Genomic DNA, 13,376 nt, shown 5'->3' on the forward strand with positions numbered 1-13,376 from the left:
ACATGTGATAAAATCACATGACAACATTACAAAAACTTAAATTGAAAACAAATACTAAACATAAAAATATTCATTTAACACTGCTCTCATTACCTCAGTATCCTTCATAACAATGCAATATACATCAAATATATGTAAAAAAAAAAGATCCAGTTATAAAATACAGATTCTATATTTGTCTATTTTAATAGCGTTGCTGCCGAATGGTTTCAGTTGAATATGGAATAAAATGAACACAAAATCAAGGATTTACCCATGAACACTTGGGGTATGAGGGGTACATGACAAGAAAAGGTGGTGAAACACTGTTATAGTGGGTCTTTTGGCTGGTTTGCAGTGGGTACAGTGGGTTATGTTGGGTCATTTGGCTGGTTTATAGTGGGTACAGTGGGTTATAGTGGGTCTTTTGGCTGGTTTGCAGTGGGTACAGTGGGTTATAGTGGGTCTTTTGGCTGGTTTACAGTGGGTAAAGTGGGTTATAGTGGGTCTTTTGGTTGGTTTACAGTGGGTAAAGTGGGTTATAGTGGGTCCTTTGGCTGGTTTACAGTGGGTATAGTGGGTTATAGTGGGTCTTTTGGCTGGTTTACAGTGGGTACAGTGGGTTATAGTGCGTCTTTTGGCTGGTATATATTGGGTATAGTGGGTTATAGATGGTATTTCAGCTGGTTTACAGTGGGTAAAGTGGGTTATAGTGGGTCTTTTGGCTGGTTTACAGTGGGTAAAGTGGGTTATGTTGGGTCTTTTGGCTGGTTTACAGTGGGTAAAGTGGGTTATAGTGGGTCTTTTGGCTGGTTTATAGTGGGTATAGTGGGTTATAGATGGTCATTTGGCTGGTTTACTGTTGGTATAGTGGGATATAGTGGGTATTTTGGCTAGTTTACAGTGGGTATAGTGGGTTATAGAGGGTCTTCTGGCTGGTTTACAGTGGGTAAAGTGGGTTATGTTGGGTCTTTTGGCTGGTTTACAGTGGGTAAAGTGGGTTATAGTGGGTCTTTTGGCTGGTTTATAGTGGGTATAGTGGGTTATAGATGGTCATTTGGCTGGTTTACTGTTGGTATAGTGGGATATAGTGGGTATTTTGGCTAGTTTACAGTGGGTATAGTGGGTTATAGAGGGTCTTCTGGCTGGTTTACAGTGGGTAAAGTGGGTTATAGTGGGTCCTTCGGCTGGTTTACAGTGGGTATAGTGGGTTATAGTGGGTCTTTTGGCTGGTTTACAGTGGGTACAGAGGGTTATAATGCGTCTTTTGGCTGGTATATATTGGGTATAGTGGGTTATAGATGGTATTTCGGCTGGTTTACAGTGGGTAAAGTGGGTTATAGTGGGTCTTTTGGCTGGTTTACAGTGGGTAAAGTGGGTTATAGTGGGTCCTTTGGCTGGTTTACAGTGGGTATAGTGGGTTATAGTGGGTCTTTTGGCTGGTTTACAGTGGGTACAGTGGGTTATAGTGCGTCTTTTGGCTGGTATATATTGGGTATAGTGGGTTATAGATGGTATTTCAGCTGGTTTACAGTGGGTAAAGTGGGTTATAGTGGGTCTTTTGGCTGGTTTACAGTGGGTAAAGTGGGTTATGTTGGGTCTTTTGGCTGGTTTACAGTGGGTAAAGTGGGTTATAGTGGGTCTTTTGGCTGGTTTATAGTGGGTATAGTGGGTTATAGATGGTCATTTGGCTGGTTTACTGTTGGTATAGTGGGATATAGTGGGTATTTTGGCTAGTTTACAGTGGGTATAGTGGGTTATAGAGGGTCTTCTGGCTGGTTTACAGTGGGTAAAGTGGGTTATGTTGGGTCTTTTGGCTGGTTTACAGTGGGTAAAGTGGGTTATAGTGGGTCTTTTGGCTGGTTTATAGTGGGTATAGTGGGTTATAGATGGTCATTTGGCTGGTTTACTGTTGGTATAGTGGGATATAGTGGGTATTTTGGCTAGTTTACAGTGGGTATAGTGGGTTATAGAGGGTCTTCTGGCTGGTTTACAGTGGGTAAAGTGGGTTATAGTGGGTCCTTTGGCTGGTTTACAGTGGGTATAGTGGGTTATAGATGGTATTTCGGCTGGTTTACAGTGGGTAAAGTGGGTTATAGTGGGTCTTTTGGCTGGTTTACAGTGGGTAAAGTGGGTTATAGTGGGTCCTTTGGCTGGTTTACAGTGGGTATAGTGGGTTATAGTGGGTCTTTTGGCTGGTTTACAGTGGGTACAGTGGGTTATAGTGCGTCTTTTGGCTGGTATATATTGGGTATAGTGGGTTATAGATGGTATTTCAGCTGGTTTACAGTGGGTAAAGTGGGTTATAGTGGGTCTTTTGGCTGGTTTACAGTGGGTAAAGTGGGTTATGTTGGGTCTTTTGGCTGGTTTACAGTGGGTAAAGTGGGTTATAGTGGGTCTTTTGGCTGGTTTATAGTGGGTACAGTGGGTTATAGTGGGTCTTTTGGCTGGTTTATAGTGGGTACAGTGGGTTATAGTGGGTCTTTTGGCTGGTTTATAGTGGGTACAGAGAGTCGGTTATAGTGCATCTTTTGGCTGGTTTATAGTGGGTTAAAGTGGGTCTTTTGGCTGGATTATAGTGGGTATAGTGGGTTATCGTGGGTCTTTTGGCTGGTTTATCCTGGGTATAGTGGGTTATAGTGGGTCTTTTGGCTGGTTTATAGTGGTTGTAGTGGGTTTTAGTGGGTCTTTTGGCTGGTTTATCATGGGTATAGTGGGTCTTTTGGCTGGTTAATAGTGGTTGTAGTGGGTTTTAATGGGTCTTTTGGCTGGTTTATAGTGGGTACAGTGGGTTATAGTGAGTCTTTTGGCTGGGAAAGTTGACGATGAAGTGCGTTACAAACGCTATCTTCAATCCCTACAATCAGTGAACCCTCAAAGTTCATGCTTCCGCCTGAAGAAAAGAGGAAGCTGGTTGAGATAACCGCTGTTGATTATAACAGTGCCGTGTCTCTGAGCATTACAGTCTCAGGAACTCAACAAAATGCAGAGGAAGCTTTTCTGAAGACTGGAGAGGCCGTCAGGAAGCCTGAGCTGTGCTAGTCACTTATGAACACTAATGGAGCCAGGAAGATAAGCTAATAGCCATGATACATGCTGGATGAGAAGTAGTTTACCATTCTCATAATGTTTGCTCTGGCCATTTTTGCTGTGTGTAGAAAGCCTGATCAGCCAAATGTAAATACACAGAGGAGGATGAAAGCCACTGGTGTATCTTTAGCCGGTTATGTTGCCCACGCACTCCAGCACACACACATATGCTGTAAATGGCGTCCTGCCATGGTGGTCCGCTCAGTCAACTTACATATGGTGTACAGGACTGCAACAGGCATAAACAAGACCCCACAATGGTCACCATGTTCCTGGAGCTTCAGGCTCTGATGAAGCCCTTGATGAGGAACGGAAAATGCAGTTTGTTGAGGACTAGCAAAGGATTGCTGGAAGTTGCTACGCAGCTGCTTACAATTTACTCGATTGTGACAAAAACAAATGCCACTGATGGCAACACTTCATCAATTTAACTCCAAATCACTTCTGTGAGCACCAGTGCTGCTTCTGAGCATATTTTAATCTCATATTATTCCTATCCCAAAAAAGCCACTCTTAAAAAAAGCATTGCACTTCATCTCAAGGTCATCTGCTCCCCGGGTTCAGAAGAGGAATGACCCTACACTAATGTTTGAGTGTTATATCATTTCAAACCTATTTTTGTGCTTTTTGTCATTCAAATAAATGGCACTTGGTTTGATATTTTGTTATCTAGTGCAATGGCATTCAAAAATTTTCTAAATGTCTTGAGAGTTCGAATGCTTTTTGAGGACACTGTACATACTGCACGCAATTACTTAAACACAAAACTGTACACAAAAATGAAAAATTTCCAAAATATGAATTCTTAACATATAGGCAATGTATACAGGTGAAACTCGAAAAATATGAATATCATCCAAAAGTATTTTAGTAATTCAACTTAAATGCAAAGTGAGATATTTCAAGCCTCTATTTGTTATAATATTGATGATTATGGCTTTCAGCTCATGAAAAACTTTTCACAATATTATAACTTTGAATTTGGGGTTTTCAGCATCATCAAAATTATAACAAATAAATGCTTGAAATATCTCACGTTGCATGTAATGAGTCTATATAACATATTATTTTCACCTTTTAAGTTGAATTACTGAAATAAATGAACTTTTGCACGATATTCTAATTTTTCGAGTTTCACCATAGGCTCAATGGGTAAACATGCATATTTTGCAAAACTCCAAAAATATACAAAAATACATATTCACTTAAGTTTCCAGGAGAAGTGGAAGTAAAACATCATATATATATATATATATATATATATATATATATATATATATATATATATATATATATATATATATGACATTACAGGACATAGTTTGATTACTAAAAACTTGTTCTTCTAAATTAAAAAAAAAAAAAAATATATATATATATATATATATATATATATGTATGTACATACACACAAGAATATAAAAGCATATGTTTACATATATACGAGTGCTGTATACTGTATGGTACTGTTTGCATACAGTATATACAGTATACACAGTATATATATATATATATATATATATATTATATAAACACAAAATAGTATATTTTATGTGATTAATCAATTTGATATTCTCCCATTTTAATAGCATTGCTGCTGAACGATATCAGCATAATATGGGCATAAATATCTGTATAATATCAGTATAAATGTGCTTGTGGGCACAAAAATGATATGAGAGAGACAAAATGATAGAATTACATATTTGGGTGAACTCTTCCTTTAACATCACTCTGACCATCAGCCTAAAACTAAGCTGAAAGGATTCTGTGAGAATGAAGTCATCAACAATACAGATGAATTTCATAAACATCCTGAGGGTCAGGTGTGCTAAAAAGCAGGCTGTGCCCTCCTCGCCAGAAATAGATAGGCTAATGGTGGCGCGTTATGAAAATTAATCTAGCCAACCTTTGAGCTGCCTTCTCCTTCTGGATCACTAAAAGCCCCTGTCAAAACGTCAGGTGGAATTAACGATCGGCCGTGTCAAGGGAAGGCTGGCTCCCGCGTCCTCTTCTTCCCGGATCCCCGTGGCTTGTTTTAGCGCTGCTGGAAACATCACCTCCAATAGCCATCAGCGCCACCTATCACCTGATCTATAATTTCATAAGTGTGTAGAAATGGCCTGGTCCCCATGTCTCGTGTAATCAATCAAAGCCCCAGCTAGTGCACGTATGCACACTCACACACACGACGGGCTAACCTGTAGCACGGTGTGTAATAACACCCTTAAAAATAAGGTAATTGTTTTTCCTAGCTGTCAGTCTCCCTGGTGAGAGACTTTGAATATCATCAGCGTGTGCCGGCCGGGCAGATTATTATTATAACAGACCGATTTCCCTGAAGGATTCCCCGCTATCAGTTTAAGGAAAGTGGCAGAGGTGAGAAAAGGAAAAAAGAGCAGCACAAAGTAACTAAACAATGCGGGAAAAAACAAATGAGTGTAAATAAGAGCAGGGGTTAGCGAATGCATCGCAGCCGGCCAACACTTCTCTCCCGAGATCTCTAAGAGCTCCAGGTGGTCGACACATAAGATCAGGGGCTGGAAAGCCTGCTGTCTTTGGGGCAGAGCTGCATGGCAATGTGTCGGGCCCGCGGCCAAAGCCCGGCTCCCAGAGTCAGAGACGACACGAGCGCTTGGAAACAGGGTTCAGATGTTCCTTTGAGTGGACGCAGGCTTACTGTCAGCGCAGGGCCCGAGCGAAGCCTCCGCTAAACACGGGCTTGAGCCTATTGTTATGTTTCAATTATGTGGCATCACCAACAAAGTGCATTTGTTTTATGGCTGTATAGTGTGAAGGCTGATCCAAACACATTTAAAAGGCAATTTCTACAAATACATGTGAACATTATGTACAGAAATACAATAAAAACTGCGATATTATAACGAATTTGTATTTGAAGTGTAATTTATTCCTAAGACTCCAGTCTTCAGTGTCACACGATCCTTCAGAAATCACTCTAACATGATTATCTGATGCTCATTTATGATTATTATCAATGTGGGAAACAGTTGCTTCATATTTTTGTGGAAACAGTAATACATTTTTATTTTCAGGATTCTCTGATAAACACAGGTCAAAAGTAAACCATTTATTCAAATTAGGGTTGTCAAACGATTAATCGCGATTAATCGCATCCAAAATAAAAGTTTGTGTTTACATAATATATGTCTGTGTATAATTATTTTGTGTGTATATATATATATATACACACACACACACACACACATGCATGTATATTTAAGAAAAAAATATTATTTATATATAAAATATTTATATTTATATATAATATAAATTATATATAAATCTATTTACAGTATATACATACAAATATTTCTCAAATATATACAAGCATGTGTGTGTATATATATATATATATATATATATATATATATATATATATATATATATATATATATATATATATATATATATAATATTTATACACAGTGCACCCACATATATTATGTAAACACAAACTTTTATTTTGTATGAGATTAAACGCGATTAATCGTTTGACAGCCTTAATGGGCTCTATGCACGGCGTTATTTCCGGTGAAGGATTAAGGATGCTCGATAACTTCCGCCGACCATAGAGTCCAATGCAATACAGAGAATTTATATTGAATTTTATACTCCATGGTTATACTAAAGAAACGTTAGTCACAAAAACAGATAAAACAGACACCCCTCGTTGTGTTTATGCTTCTTTTTAAAATGATATTAAATAAACATAACTATATATAAAATTACATCTAAACGTATGTACGTTTCGTTTCAAAGACGGGAGGACAGTAAATATTGAAGACTCTGCCATAATCCCGTTTTCTCCGGTTTTCCTCCGCTTTAATCTACACAACCGGAAATGGACGAGCATCCTTACGTCAAATGCGGAACTTATGCGTGCATATAGCCCATTTGAATAAAAGTATGAATTACTTTTTTAACAATTTGCTTATATTTTGCCAAATAGTTTTGGAAGATAAATACCTTTACCAACCTTAGTGTATCGTTCTTCCCTCATATTTAAACAAATATATATTTCCTCATATTTTGATAAAATATCCCCAAATGGATCTCTACTGTATATATAAAATAACTAAATATTATATAATAATATAAACACTATTATATTATATAATATTATATTAATTTATATTATTTTATATTATATTACATTATATTAGATTTTATCTAATTAAAATGACTGCTTTTCTTCATCTGTGTGTGTGTGTGTGGCAGAGAGAGAGAGAGAGAGAGAGAGAGAGAGAGAGAGAGAGAGAGAGAGAGAGAGAAGAGAACATCTGCCTAGAAGCCCCGTCAATAATAATTTGAGAGAGAGGAAGTTAAATGAGTGAAAATGTGTCTCACGCTGTAACAAAAATAACAACACCCCTTTCATTCATTCAGTCCCCTCTCGAAAGGCCTCCATTTAGTCCACGGCCCCAAAGAGCCTCCATTATCAGGCCGCTTCCTTCCGTTCAGGAGCACAAAAGAAACAAACAATCCATACGTGATCATTTTAATGCACCGTTATAAAAGCTCTCGACCGTTTACACCAATGCCATCTAAGAGCTTTCCCAGAACTTTTACCTCCCTGGACGCCATTTACTTAATTAGACAGTTTGCTAATTCTCCGGGCAGCGGTGGTTAGGTTTAATTGAGAGGCTTTTTACGGGGACCGGGACGCAGACGCTCACCTCTCCTGTTCTAGCCTCATTCTCCGCATCTCCTCGTCGGTGGCCTGAGTCTCCTCCATCTTGCTCTTGCCGGACCCCTTCCGCTCCATCTTGTCTCCTTGCCTCTCGTCTTTGCGGTTTTTGCCAAACCTGTGGCGGCAGAGACAGAGTGTGGGATGAATTGAGATGGACTTCTAGATTGTTTGTGTTTGAGATGGTTAAAGGAGTAAACCTTTCTTTCTTTGTTCCCCGTTTCAATATGAGCACTGGAATACCTGGAGGAAATTAAACTGTCAGAATACTTGACGTATCAAAAAGAGGAACGGCCAAGTATGACAACTTTAGATTCAACGCATCCCTTCCATTTTGTCAATAAGTCTGCAATATAAACAGTATTATCTAATCTTAAAAATAAAATAAAAAAAGAGGAGCAGGTATCTTAAATAATACTACTGTAATATATATATATATATATATATATATATATATATATATATATTAGGGGGTGTCAAACGATGTGATCCAAACAATGTGTTTACATAATATTTGTGGGTGCACTGTGTATAATTATTTTATATATATACACACCTGCTTGTATATATTTAAGATATATTTTCATATATATATATATAGTGTATATAAATTTATATATAATTTATAATATATAAATATAAATATTTTATACATAAATAATACTTTTTTTCTTAAATATACATGCATGTGTGTGTATTTTTATTGTATAAATAATTATACACAGTGCACCCACAAATATTATGTAAACACAAACTTTTATTTTGGATGCGATTAATAGTGATTAATCGTTTGACAGCCCTAATATATATATATATATATATATATATATATATATATATATATATATATATATATATCCCTAATATATATATATATATATATATATATATACATACAAAAACTTTTGTTAGATGTGATTAATCACAATACTCATATTAGTTAAAATACACACTGTTTCAATAGTTTAGCCACAAGACAAACAAATGTGCATGTTAACATGATTTTAATGTGTAAAACTGCTTACTAACATTGTCTGTCTAAAACTACTGTACATCCAATTGGCCATAACAAAACACCACAAGCCTTTTTTCTTAAATTAAAATGAAGGTCAAGTTAAATTGTATTTGTTTCTTTGGTAATCAACATAAAGGTGTGTTCACAATCACATTAATGAAAAGGTAAACAAAATTCAACAACATTTTGTGAGTAAAGAAGGTCCATAGACAATAGTGTAGCGATGTATGAAACCCAACTTCCAAACTCGGCAGATTTATATTGATAAACAAGACGAATTCACATATTCAAAGATCAACAGTTTGCCTGAGGAACAACTTCATCGTACAAAGGTAAATGTGATACCCTATGCCAGATCGAGTTTAACTTTCATTGACTTGAGAATATACGGTAACGCTTTCTTTTACAGTACAGTCCTTACGTGTACTTATGCACTGTAAAAAAATATTGTTGGTTTAACTTAAAAAAAGTAAGTAACCTGGTTGCCTTAAAATTTTAAGTTGATTGAACTGGAAAAAGTGAGTTAATACAATGAAGGAGATTAATTTAATCATCAGAAACTCAAAATAATAAGTTATCTCAACTAAATAAATTATTATAAAGTTGATTTGACAAAAGAAAAAATGTTGTGATAACAAATCTTGAATATATTTTTTACAATACTTACTGTACCTAGAAAGTACTGGCTAATATAAGGTAAGTACATGTGATAGGGGTAGGTTCAGGGTTAGTACCTAGTTATTACCTAGTAATTGTAATTACTATAATAAGTACATATGTACATGGGCAACAGGACTATAAAAGGAAGTGTTACTGAATACTATTAACTATTACCCTGGTTAGCATTGCCTTTGTCAAGGGATTACCAGGAAACAGCACTTTTGAGATGTTGTACACATATACATGTGTGTTATCATTCCCCAAAGACATTACTCGACTAACTTCCTCAACCTTTGTCCCTTCCTGATTGAAATCTTAAATGGCCACACTTGTGCTGCCTTCGGACAGGATGTGGCAGAGACAGGCTTCTCAGTCAATGAAACAACACTGTGTGGTTATCAACACTTGCCCTTTGGGATTCAAAAGAGCTTCGAGGCATGAGGACGACGTCTCAAAATACTGTGCTTCTGAGTGATGTCATTTCCTGCACACTAGTAGCTTTGGCTCGAGGGAAGTAGATTGTGGTCAGTCTTCCAGTCAAAGCAAGACTCGCAACATACGTTTCCAATCCCACACTTAATTCGTGTGTGGGTCTTATACAGTAAACAGAATTGCCCGGGGGTGATAATCAAATTTTGCACAATAACAGAGAGTACAAATCCGTGGGGCGACAATATGAATAAGTGCCTCCAATAAAAGTACATTTCCATTCAATGAAAGTAATCATTGTCATTGACTAAGTTGCTTTCTCGTGACGCCTCCATTGAAATGTTGCATGCACATTGATTATGAAAATTTGATTACCAAACAAAAACTCTCTTCAGAAGTCAGTAGCGTGATGGCACAAGCCATCAATCTGATTTCGACAGCATACTAACCACCGTAACCCCATGTTTATATTCTTAACTCTCTTGCCAAGGTTCACTGGAGACCCCAAGAACACATCCCCCCCCCAAACTCAACAGAATTACCTCAGACGGGGTTGATTTTGTGCCTCTGGATTGAATTTATTCATGAAATGGGAAACCCTTTTCCCCAAATATGTTTATTGTTCTACTTTACACAGGCACATTTCTCAAACGACTCCTGGATCCAACACGGGAATGTGGGAGATATTCTCTTTTGGTTCCAAACTTTCCACTTTTGTCCCTCCGATACTGTACATTACCTGATTAATTAATCAACAAATGGCCCGGGTCTAGGCGTAAAAGTCTGCCGCGCGCATGCTAATAACAGCGAGGCTCAATCTATCACAGCTCTCGCTGACAACCCACCGTACATCTCAAGGACTTTTTCATTAACTCTCCTTAAATAATCTCCCTTTTCACCATGTCTTTCTCCGCAGCCCATCCCTCGCTTAAAATGACACTCGGAGAGATATGCCGAGAGGCCAGTGAGGAATTTGGAGGCTAATCGATGAGACTATTTCAAACTTCGAAACTCGACGGCACACAAACGTCTCTTTCAAAGCATCGTGGACTCAAACAAATGCAAATGATCTTACCCTTACAGTAAAACTCCTATGGGAGTCAACGTCTATTTGCAGATGAAATGGACCACGGCTGTACTTCCAAACCCTCCCTGGGGAGTGACCACGGTATTTTATTCATCTCTACAATGCCTGAGGCTTTAAGGGTAATTGTCATTAACAAATGGAGACTGAAACTACCGAGACACTGTAATGAACAACATGACTGCTTTTAGTTGATGCGCAGACAGTTCCTCTGTGGACCTTCTCTCCCAGTTCACATCTTTCATTTTACTAAACATCAAAACTACAAAACTCAACCTCACAGTGAGTGTTTGTGTTCACAATCATTCATCTTTACAAGAATCTCTTACTAAAACCCCCAAGAATTGTGCAATATTTGATCGTCGGGTCGACAAGTGATGCCACAGGGTGGGGCATTCTCAAATTTGGATATGATAATTCAATTGTTCAATTATGAATTGAAAAATGGAAAATTTGTAAGACACGATGCAAATATGTTTGGTTGATTTTCCCAGAAGAGAAATTTTGTATATTTTAATGTGTGTTTATTCTGCGTCGTAAATTTTTTTGTGTGATTTTTGTGAAATTTTGCAAAAACAGCCAGTCCGTACTCATCCCAAGGCATCATATACGACGCTTTTGCCAATGCGTCTACATCCAACACACATGGCGCCCTTTATGTGAGATGCAGATATATATGGGCCAGAAAGCGCCTCCTAGTGGTCTAACCCAGACCTACCCCATGTTATATTGATGCTAAAGGGTGCCATGTGTGTTGGATGTCTACGCTTGGGCAAAAGCATCGCAAATGACGCCGTGGGATGAGAATGTGTTGAAACAGCAGCAAAATTCCAATTTTATGGGCTTAAAAAATGACAAATTCGAAAAATAATAATAATCAAATAAATAATTTTCAGACCATCTACTTGAGCTGCACGATTCTGGACAAACTGAGGATGATTCAAACAGAGATCATGATCCTCCCATGATTCTGAACAGATCACTAAACAACATAACGAAATGTAAAAGAGGTTCTGATAAAATTTTAATTGCTGCAGTCTATTTAAAATGTTCAATTAATCTAAACCGTTTAAGTGAAAGATTCAATGACTCACTCATAAATGATTCATTGGTTTCATTACTGGATGAATAAATATTTGAACAAATCTATTGAATGAATGATTCGATGACAATGTCAGCTCCTGGTGGCGTAATGATGCAATCGATATAACCGTTTTTTGAAGCGCTACGTTACTTTCAAAAGATGATTCACACAATTTAAATCGCTACCGTAGACATCAGTGATTATATCCAGACTAAGAAAATTTATTCTAGTACTACTTCTGTGATAATATGAATATTTTTAACACGGAAATAACCATACAGTGAGGTTGGAATGAGATCACGTGGGTGTTTGAATCGAGATCACAAACTTTTTAACGATTAATCGTGTAGCTCTACAGTCTACTGAGACGGTCTTAGTTTGGTTTGGCTTAGAGTCGAGTTTTGTTGTTCTGTTTACATATTTTGTAAGTCCTGCTAAAATTCTGAGACCACTAAAATGACCCTTACATGACAACTCTGCGAAATCTCAAAACGTTTTTGCCATGCATGGCCATCTGTAGCTTTTGCAAACAGGTTGACAACCTTGACACAACTCGGCCAGGGCAAATGATCTGAACAATGCTTAATAGCTTCAACAGTATTTTCTTGTCTATACTACACAGACACGGAACAAACTGAATGGCACCGACATAATTAAGTGGTAAACGAATCAGAGACAGCACAATAGACAGCCATACATGGAGACAATGTTCTTTGTCCTTTTGTTCTTCAGCTGAATGAGCTTGAATCATTGCTATTGCTGTTGGCTGGGCTGTGTGTTGCTCGGCGGCTGGCAGAGCTTCAGCAGGTCAGAGTTAATGTCACCAGTAATAACTGCGGTCTGATGGAGCTGGATCTGGACTCAGCAGCAGGTGAACAGTCTATTTGTCGAGAAGTTTTAAAGCTGTTTGCTCAGGCCCTCGGGGTCAGATTACCGCTTACTCACTCCATCCAATTGCACATGGTGTTGTGTTAGTGATACAGAGGATTCGATGTACCAAAGATACAGTGACAAATCTAACACAAATTTACAAAGTTACAAAGTCCTAACAACCACCCTGAACACCTTAGCAACTATATAGCAATGATCTGGCAACCCAGAACACTTTAGCATCCACACAGCAACCTCCTAGCAACCACCCAAAACACATAGGAATGGCCTGGCAGCCACCTTAGCACACAACATACCAAATTGCTGGCAATCACCCAGAACACATTAAATGGCATTCCAAGTCACCACATAGCAACGCCCTGGAAACCACCTAAACACCTTAGCAACCATATGACAATGACTTGGTAACCACCAGCAACACCATTACATCCAT

General features: G+C 37.9%; 1 protein-coding gene across 7 annotated transcripts in view; it reads right to left on the reverse strand.

Annotated features, from left to right (window-relative positions):
• Positions 1 to 13,376, reverse strand: part of pard3aa (par-3 family cell polarity regulator alpha, a) — a 516,002-nt gene that overhangs the window by 117,302 nt on the left and 385,324 nt on the right. For 4 of the 7 annotated variants that reach the window (XM_089125816.1, XM_089125819.1, XM_089125815.1 and 1 more), the window contains one exon: positions 7,770 to 7,898. The exons of the other annotated variants lie outside the window; for them this stretch is intronic. In XM_089125816.1, coding sequence (XP_088981942.1) covers positions 7,770 to 7,898 — 129 coding nt within the window. The remainder of the gene's footprint in view (positions 1 to 7,769; positions 7,899 to 13,376) is intronic. 7 annotated transcript variants of the gene reach the window in all.

The sequence above is a fragment of the Pimephales promelas genome, chromosome 22 (genome assembly GCF_988280905.1).
Source record: "Pimephales promelas chromosome 22, fPimPro1.hap1.1, whole genome shotgun sequence".
Lineage (NCBI taxonomy): Eukaryota > Metazoa > Chordata > Actinopteri > Cypriniformes > Leuciscidae > Pimephales > Pimephales promelas.